This window comes from Phalacrocorax carbo, chromosome 1 (genome assembly GCF_963921805.1).
Source record: "Phalacrocorax carbo chromosome 1, bPhaCar2.1, whole genome shotgun sequence".
Taxonomy (NCBI): Eukaryota; Metazoa; Chordata; class Aves; order Suliformes; family Phalacrocoracidae; genus Phalacrocorax; species Phalacrocorax carbo.
The window spans coordinates 102,135,319-102,144,859 of NC_087513.1; the positions used below are offsets into that span (position 1 = coordinate 102,135,319).

The 9,541-nt window shown below is 44.1% G+C and overlaps 1 protein-coding gene across 1 annotated transcript; it reads left to right on the forward strand.

The window, feature by feature from the left end:
• The first annotated feature begins 1,263 nt into the window (after positions 1 to 1,263).
• GJA8 (gap junction protein alpha 8) lies at positions 1,264 to 6,362 on the forward strand. The gene has a single exon (XM_064469445.1). The coding sequence runs from the start codon at positions 1,264 to 1,266 to the stop codon at positions 2,461 to 2,463; it is 1,200 nt and encodes a 399-aa protein (XP_064325515.1). The 3' UTR covers positions 2,464 to 6,362.
• The last annotated feature ends 3,179 nt before the right edge of the window (positions 6,363 to 9,541 follow it).

The window sequence follows — 9,541 nt, forward strand, 5'->3', positions numbered from 1 at the left end:
TTTCCCAGCACCTGTGTACATGTGTCTGCATTTAGGAAGCTATAGATGGAGGTAGTATCTCAGAGGTGAACTTCTAGATCCTGTGAACAGCTATTTTATGAATAATGTTCCCTGTTTCCATAAGTTGGTCTTTCTGGATCACTGTAATATTCTGCATTCCTCAGAGACTTCAGACTCCTGTGATGTGTTAAATTAGCCCACCCCAAACTAGTTTCCTCTTTATTTCCCTCATTCACAGATTTTTCCTTGCCTAAAATTGTATAGTGGAAGTGTAGGACATGGAGGATGAAGTCCTGGCCTAGGAATAATTTCTTATCATGCAAAAATAGAGACAGATGTAACATTTGACTTGCATTACTTGAAAATGGACTACTTTCTTAGCTTTCCAATAGGGTATCTGTAGCTGGCTTCCAGCTCTGTGTTAGCCTGAGATAGCAGCACTCACATTTCAGAGAGAGAAATTAGTATTTTAGGTCCCAATTATAGACCTTTGTGTTTTTCTCCAGGTTGATTCCAATGTCAGTGTGGCAACTGACTTCAGAAGAGGATGCAATGAATAGAGCCAAAAACACTGAATAATTATATTGTATATAATACATGCTATGCAGCAAAACTAGTATATATGGTAGTTATTAAGCTTATACAGTATTACTAACATAGTAATGGTGTTGTAATTGCTCTTCTTACCTAACAGAACAATTTGTAATGTAGAATTAATATATGCAACCTATAGAGAATTCAGGCTCCTGTAGGTGTGAGATGGGCACCAATTCGAGATCTGTTTGACCCATGTGTGGTTCTGCTGCAGAAGAGCTTGGGTGCTTGAAAGCTTCACTTGCTTTTTTAACCACTGCAGCTGCATGCTGATGAATCTGTATTTCTGTACTGCTGGCAAGAGTTTGTACGTGTGCAAAATCTAAGCAGGCTCATGCAACTGAGCTTACAAGGCACCACAGAAGACTCCTACCTGGAAAAGGAGTTAAATACACTCCCTGGGTGAAAAGTAATAGACCACTTAGAGCCAGGGAAGAAAGAATTTAGCAAGCAGTTTGCTCTGGCATCCCAGCCCTTCTTCTGCTAATAAATCACTGTGATTGGACAAATAAGCAAGCAAGCAAGCAAGCTTCTTTCTGTTCTGAAAGCATATTAGGGAAATACTAGTTGAAAGCAACAACAGGCATCAGCGGGAAAACCTGAAATCTTTTAAATTTGCTGTAATTTGTGGTCATTCTCTTTCTTTTTTCTTTCCTTAGACAGTAAGAAATGGGTGACTGGAGTTTCTTGGGGAACATTTTAGAGCAGGTGAATGAGCAGTCTACTGTCATCGGGAGAGTTTGGCTCACAGTGCTCTTCATTTTCCGCATCCTGATCCTGGGAACAGCTGCCGAGCTAGTGTGGGGAGATGAACAGTCAGACTTTGTGTGCAACACCCAGCAACCTGGTTGCGAGAATGTCTGCTATGATGAGGCCTTCCCCATCTCCCACATCCGGCTCTGGGTCCTGCAGATCATTTTCGTATCCACGCCTTCGCTGATGTACTTTGGGCATGCGGTGCACCACGTCCGTATGGAGGAGAAGAGGAGAGCGAGAGAGGAAGCTGAGAGGCGTCAGCAAGCTGAGGTGGATGAAGAGAAGCTGCCCCTGGCTCCAAATCAAAACAAAGGCAACAACCCTAATGCAACCAAGAAGTTTCGCCTGGAGGGTACCCTCCTGAGAACCTACATCTTCCACATAATTTTCAAAACCCTCTTTGAGGTGGGATTCATAGTAGGTCAGTATTTCTTGTATGGCTTCCGAATTCTCCCCCTCTACCGCTGTGGGCGGTGGCCCTGTCCCAATCTTGTGGACTGTTTTGTCTCCAGGCCCACAGAGAAGACCATCTTTATTATGTTCATGCTGGTGGTGGCTTCTGTGTCCCTCTTTCTCAACCTGGTGGAGATCAGTCACTTGATTCTGAAAAGGATCCGGAGGGCTCTGAGAAGACCAGCAGAGGAACAGCTTGGGGAGGTCCCGGAGAAGCCTCTCCATGCCATCACAGTCCCCTCCATCCCGAAGGCCAAAGGCTACAAGCTGCTGGAAGAAGAGAAGCCAGTGCCCCACTACTTCCCTCTCACAGAAGTGGGGGCTGAGCCCAGTCCCCTTCCATCAACCTTCAATGAGTTCGAGGAGAAGATTGGGATGGGACCATTGGAAGATATCTCCAGGGTGTTTGACGAGAGGTTACCATCATATGCACAAGCGAAGGAACCGGAAGAGGAGAAGGTAAGAGCAGAGGAGGAGGAGGAACGAGAAGAGGAGCAGCTGGGACTTCAGGAAGAGCCAGGGGTGAAGAAAGCAGAGGAGGTGGTGAGCGATGAAGCGGAAGGGCCATCAGCACCTGCTGAACTCGCCACTGATATGAGACCTCTCAGCAGGCTAAGTAAAGCCAGCAGCCGGGCCAGGTCAGATGATTTGACTGTATGAAGGTGCAGGATATGGGGGAGCACATGAAAAAGAAAAGGTTGACAAGAAAAGGAGAGATAGAGAAAGAATCAAAAGATATTTTTAAGTAAAGTGCTAAAATGACCATTTGAATATTATTTCCTCTTGAGATTCTCAACTGGAAAGGTACTATCATGGTAACTGTGCCTTATTCGCCCTGTATGTCCATTTGAAAAGGAACATTTCCCTTGTTTCCACATGCCATCTCACTCCTTACAGTAATATCTACACTGTACTCATAACTGATGTCTTTTAAAACCTAACGTGGCAGCGAAACCCAAATGTCACCACTGTGAACGTATTTACTGGAAGTTTTGTATTCTACATTTCTCTAGGAACATGGGGAGGATCTGTCCCTTCAGCCAGTGAGGGGGGAGACTGATTAACAACTGTATCTACTACTTCTGTTTCTGTTTCCACCTATGGCATGTTGAACAGATCTCCCCTTCGCTGTTGGCAGGGAATTGCAGTTATTTAATTCACAAAGTTAATTCTGTGCTTAGCATCACCACACTAAAACAGTAAGCAAAGCACTATTTCCCCTCTCTATTCAGGAAAGAAAGGCCAAAATGTCTCCAATCTCTCTGTGAATGCAAATCTGAGTTAGGTAAAAATATTTCCCCTTCGTCAAAAATATTTCTGCTTTTCAAGTGACATTGACACATTGAGGTTAACAGTAGCTCTCAACTAGGATTTAGCAGATGCCCACAGCTGGATTATTTGTTCCCAAGAGGGTCATCCAGCCCCGAGCCTATTTCAGAGCACTGGAAAGAATAAATTCAAGTGATATTTTTTACTTGTGACTTAAAGATCTGAAACTCCATTTAGCAAAGCAAGCGTGGGAAGGCTTCTGTGAAAGGAGGAAACAGCTACAGCCCCCAGAGCACGAAACCAAATATAAGCCCTCACGGCATGATCCTGACATGTGCTCAGTTCCTGGAGCTCCTGGACTTACAGGCACTCAGCAAATATCAGGTACAGAGTCCTGAAGGCACCTCTGAACCTAAACCAGGGGTCTGGGTGACTATGTGACTATTTAAACCTTGATATACAAAACTGGCTGTTCAAGTTTGAAAAGTCCCACATGATAATAGTCTTTTGACATTCTTTGGTTTTAATTTGACAGACAGGAGCCATCCAGTGGTCGACTTCTCTATTAAATACCGAAGTCTCAAGTAAAACAAGGCCTTTCAAAAGACGATTTAGACCTTTAGTGCCAACAGGTTCTTACGGAACTCTCAGAGCCTCAGCAAAATCTTTTTTGTTACAAAAGGCAGAAAAGCGTGCGCTTGCAAATGTTTAAATGTCTGTGGATTTTTAATTTTAGGACTACAGCAGCACCTTTTGGCTGGGTCAGCGCAGCAATGCGCTCAAAAGCTTCAGGTTAACAGCTATGTCCCCCCAAAACTGAGCCTCATGCCAGAAAAGTGCAGGTATGCACTCTCATCTGCTCTGCTCTGCAAACCTCAGACCCTGCCAGCTCAGCAAATTCTTTCTGCTGGGCTGCAGCCCATCCTATTGTTCCCAGGGCAGGCTCTAATCCAGGTCAGGAAAAAAAAGGTCTTTGGCATAATGCATAAAACTCATCCCACCATTAGCTAGAAAAGACCCCCTGCAGTCTCCCATTGTAGCAGGGCTGACTCAAAGCCCATTGAAGTCAAATGGGTGTCTGAGAGAGCTTTGGGCAGGCTTGGGCTCACACCTCCAACCCTGCTGCCCCAGGCCCCAGTCCAGGCAGCCACCAGTACAGTCAGTTCTGTCACTCGCTGATCTAACCTGTTTGGTGGAGTTCCCGTGCCTTGTTATACAGCTGCCCCATACGAGCATAAAGGTGGCTGGACTTCACTGCTGAGTGAAGTAAGCTGTACATATGTAGAAAGTTTGTAGGGTGCATTGGGATTCTTCAGCACCATAGCGGTGCCATGTTGTTTGTTTTTTGGTGTTGGTTTTTTTTTTTTTAATACTTTTAATCCTTTTGCTCCTCTTGGGCCCATTTATCCCATTTTTTTTTGCCAGGGTTTGCAGCCTGAGGTCAAAATCTTTGCTCCCTTGACAAAGGCTGTTCGATTGTGCTTCCTTGTGAAGGAAGACTGGAAGGTACCTTCTCAGTTTTAGGAAGGAACATGACAAAACAACATATGCGAAGGAACATGCAGAGAGAGAATCTGGAGGCTACCATTTATCCACTCTCTTAATACAGAAGCAGGAGACCAGTTAACACAAACAAAAGGCAACTGAGGAAAGAGAATGTTTTTCAGCAGGAAAAGGTCCACTGTGCCCAATACTCTACTACAATTCAAGCAAGGGCAAAGATTTAGATGAACAGCAAAATCACCATACTTATATGAGATGGGATCTATTACTTTTCACTTTCTTCACAGAATGATATAAGAGGGTTTTAATAATTCTAAGCAGATATAATGGTTCTAAACCAGACCACTCATTAAAGGGGGTTGGAAACACACTTTCCTGTAGGTAAAAAAATATATCTGTAACGGTTCAGTATAAGGTATTTTCTGCCTTCTTCAGAGCACCTGACACTTCCAGATACCGATGGACTAGATGAATCACGCCCACCCTTGCTTAATTCTAATTACTTGACAAGTCCTTTTACATACAAAATATTTTAATAACCATCCCTGTTCTTGGCCTCTGACATGCATACCTTCAATTAGATCACCGGACTACTTAAGAAGAGTGCTTATTCAGCAAAGGTATATAGTTCACAATATGGCTGCCAGACGGTCCAGTCTTGGATCTTCAGATGTTGAGTATGTCATTCTTTTTCACTGGAGTGCCTCAGTAAAATGCACTTTATGCAGCGCACTCAATGGACACTCTGTAGTTCTTTCACAACTGCTGCAGGAAAGCTTGTTTCTTCCTCCGGGTCACAACAGCACAATGACACAAGCCAGTGTTTTCCTCCTGCATCCAGTCAACTGCTTGTTGATTATTTTTTCGAGCCAGTTTTCAAGTATCCTGCCAGGCTGCTAGCGGATCTGTTGCCACCAAGTACCAGCCGCGGCATCAAGACAGCACTTCTCGGCAAACTGGGCAGGGAACTAACAGTCCGGTCTTCTGGCATTCAGCCTCATCTCTGCAATGAAATCACTGTGGGACTGTCAGCAAGTCATTCTTCCTTCTTGTACACTTAGGAATCATCTTCTACCTCACAAAGACGATGTGAGGCTTGATATATTGTGTTAGTAATAGAATGGGAGGTCCTTGGATGGAAGGCCCTACAGATGAGCAAAGGATTATTGCTATTTCTGGATGTGATAGCATATAAATGTGTTTTATTCCCTCTCAATGAGACAAATTTAATCGTTTATTCAAGAAATTCCTAGTGAAGTTGCAAAACAGCCTCAGAGCTGTGGATTCAGTATATGATTCTACTCAAAAAATAATTAAGCAAACCAAAGATCTCGATGTAAAGAACAGGGAAAATTATCTTCTTGGGAAGGGGGAAGTCACTGGACAATTAGAGCCATGCCTGGATCATTTAATGGTGTGTGCACCCCCCTGGCTCCCTGTGCAACTAAATTACTAACTGATCACATGGCTCTCTGCAAGGAGCATAAGATGCAAGTGTCAAAATCACCAAAGGAGGTGAAAGTAGAAGAGAAAGGTAGTGTCTTAGCTTATAATAGCATGTGGGAGTTGGTGTCCCCTAGTGTCTAGAGCAGTGGACCTAGGATAATAATCTTAGATTTATTTCCAGCTCTGCTTCTGACTTGCTGTGATAATCACTTTACCTCTCAGTGCCTGTTTTCTCCACCTGCAAAATGGGTGTAAGAATTTCCACCTACCTCACAGGGATGTTGTGAGGCTTCCTTAATTCTGTTTGTAAAGTAAGTAGGAATGATCTGATGAAAAGCACTGCTGAAATGCACGGTATCCTTGTTATTTCCTGGCAAAACTGCTCACTTGGTTGATATATGACTCCTCGACCAGAAGGGCCGTAGTTTGAAAATGTGAAGGCTGCATTGCACTGACAATATCAACACAGATGTGGACTTGCCATGAGTAAAAAAGACTTTCTTGATCCACACCCCCGCCCCCTTCTCCCACCTTAGCCTCGGCCTGGCTTTATGAAGCACCAGTGACAGTGTGGTTACATGGACCCCTTTCCTCCAGTCCCAGTATCCATGCTGGGGCAGCATTTGTGCTTCAATAAGACAGTTACAAGAGGGGGGTGCAGATTCGTGGAGCTCTAACAATTTTAAGGGCCTTGCAAGGCATGTGTGAGGGGGTTGTATAATGCACAGTATTGTTGGGCTTCTGTTTTAAACCACTGAGCGCAAAATCCAAGTAAAAAAAAAATACAATTTTCCAGTCTCTAGGGAACAGAAAAAAAGCCACCCTTCATGAATGCAAACCCATAAATTATCATGCTATACTGATTTTTTTTCCTCTAAGTGAGACAGATACCAATGATCTCTTAGCACTGAAACACAATGAGGTACAGATTCCTCCTCCTGTAGGAGGGGAAAGATTTGGGGGATCTCTGCTCTCTAGGTCTGTGTGGGCATGAAATCTACTTACTGGGGGAGGGAAGTCCAATCTCTCCTGCCACTCAGTAACTCACTGACTGTGCAGTTTTACATTTAAAGAGTGGCTGTGTCACACAATGCTGGAAAAAAAGCGGCAGTTTGCTGTTTTGTATAGAAAATGGCTTTTCAGGCTGACAACTGAAAGTAATCCTAGCCTAGGCATAGTTTTGTTTAGTAAAGACAGGAACATCCATGAGAACTAGACTAAAGCCTTCCTATAAACCCGAGGCAGTTGTGATAAAATGTTATACAGTGCCAGGTTTCCTGAGGGCCAGGGACAGAGAAACGTACCAACATCAGGGGACTTGTCTAAGTATTGGAATATTTTTTTTCCCCAACAGAATGACACTACCATTTCTTAGGCTCTCTGTGTGCTACACCTTTTAAGGTGGCTCAGGAAAGGCTCTTTGCCAACACCAAATGTGCTTCTACAGTTGAGTAGTAACCATGGCAAATAAATGTGTGTTGCCTTGCCAAGACGTAGCCTGGCACACAATCCTTTCCTTGCAGCTAACTTGGCATGCACCTATTTCCGTAGAACAGGCAAGACTTGTGTCTCTGTCAACAACTCAAGTTTTTTTCTCGGCAGCTTGATGTACAGACACTGAAGGTTTTTTTCAGCCTAGAGAGGAGAGGGTTAAATGGGTGAGGAGTCCTAACTGCTGTCTTCAGGTACCTAATGGGGAGCTAGAGGGAAGATGGAGACAGACTCTTGACAGTCGTGCAGAGCAAAAGATCAGAGGCAACAATCACAAGGAGCCGCAAGGAAAATTTTGACTAAAAAAATCCTGACAAGGAAAAAAGTGGTTCAACTGGAGAGTGGTTCAGCACTAAAGCAGGTGCCCAGGGACATGGTGAGATCTCCGTCCTTGGGGGTTGAAGCCTGACTGGGAAAAATGTTGACCACCCTTGTCTGACTCTGCGATGAGCTGAAGGTTGGACCAGCTGGCCCCTTCCAGCCCAAACTATCCATCTCATGGGAGGTTGAAAGCTCAGTGCAGCCACTGTGTGGTGGAACAAGAGTTGTAGGGCACTTTCTGCCTCTCCGGGGTGTTCCGGTAGGGCTTGCTTAGCCTGTCCCAGAAGGCAACACAAACTAACTGGGCACCACAGCAGAGGCTGATGCACAAACACAGTCAACTGGTGTTCGGTAGCTACAAAAGCTGCTTGAGGGCAGAACCATGTGTTCTGTAACTGGTTTGGAAAAGGCTTCACAAATTAAAAAATAAAATGTATGCTTGTCAACCGAGAAAATCATGGAAATATAAGGGGCTTAGCTCCCTTTAATTTCAGTGTCAAGTGTGCCTTTAAATCCATCTGAAAGTGCAGAGGACTGCATTTTAATGTTCTGTCAACAAAAACCTGTGTATTTGAAAGCCTGCTGATCTGGGATGAAGCAGAACTGAATAGAAATGGTGATTGCAGAGCTACTGACAGAACATTTTGAAAAAAACAAAGACTGTTGGCCTCCGCCTTGCTAGATCCAGCCTGGCATAGTAAAAGCAAAACAGGCCATTTATTGGTTTCCAAGGAGGAAAGGCTATATTGCTTCGAAAAATCATGGAGCAGCCTACCAAAAAACTTTAAGTCAACACAGCAAAGAATTTATGGTGAAATATTAACAGAAAAGTTGGCTCCTATGGTGTTTCCATGAAGCTCAGGGCAGAGATGGATTGAAGGATGACAGGGATAACGAAACCCAGTTACTAATGAGCATACCAAAAAATCCTGGGTTACAGGTATCTGCAGGGCAGAGGCCGTGCAGGAGGGCAGCAGGGAGTCCCAGGCAGTGGCGCAGCACACCAGCTGAGGGGCAGGCTGCAGGCAGAGGCCGAAGCGAAGAAACCTGTGAGCTCGTTGGCCTCACTGTAAGGATGAGGCAAGCCAACTTGAGACATGAATTAAACCCAGCATGCTACCAAATCTGGTATTTCTGGATTTTAAGAAGGTCAGCAACTCCAAAATAATTTAACTGAACTTTTATGTGCTGGTTCTTTTATTTACCTGGTAGAAATGAGAACCAGAACTAGCATGGGCAAAGCTTTTTTTCCCCCCAATTCTTCTACCTAAGTATATGAAGAATTGCTGGGACAAAAATATTCAGGTAAGTTTCCCAGTACATATGTTATTTTAAAGAAAAGTCATAGAAAACCCTATAAAGGAATTAATCTACTGCCAGTGAACATCATCCTCCTGAACTTGCCACAAATAAGTTCAAAAGAAATGCAGAATCAGAATGATGCTGGATTACTCCCAGCTTCAGGGCTCCTGTTAATGAAAAGCTCTGGAGAGAAGAGAAAAGAAAGTGGCTGGCTGGCTGCCAGCTAAGCCTATTTGTCAGGAATATGCCCTGTAGCGCCTTCTGGAAACCTGTGCTATCTCTAAATATACACTTGGCCAACAAACTGTTTAAATTCAATATGCTCCACCTTTCCACTTTACTTGAAAGGCTTGACTTTAGTTCCCTCTACAAACCGAACATAAAATAGCTACCTTTACACCTTAAT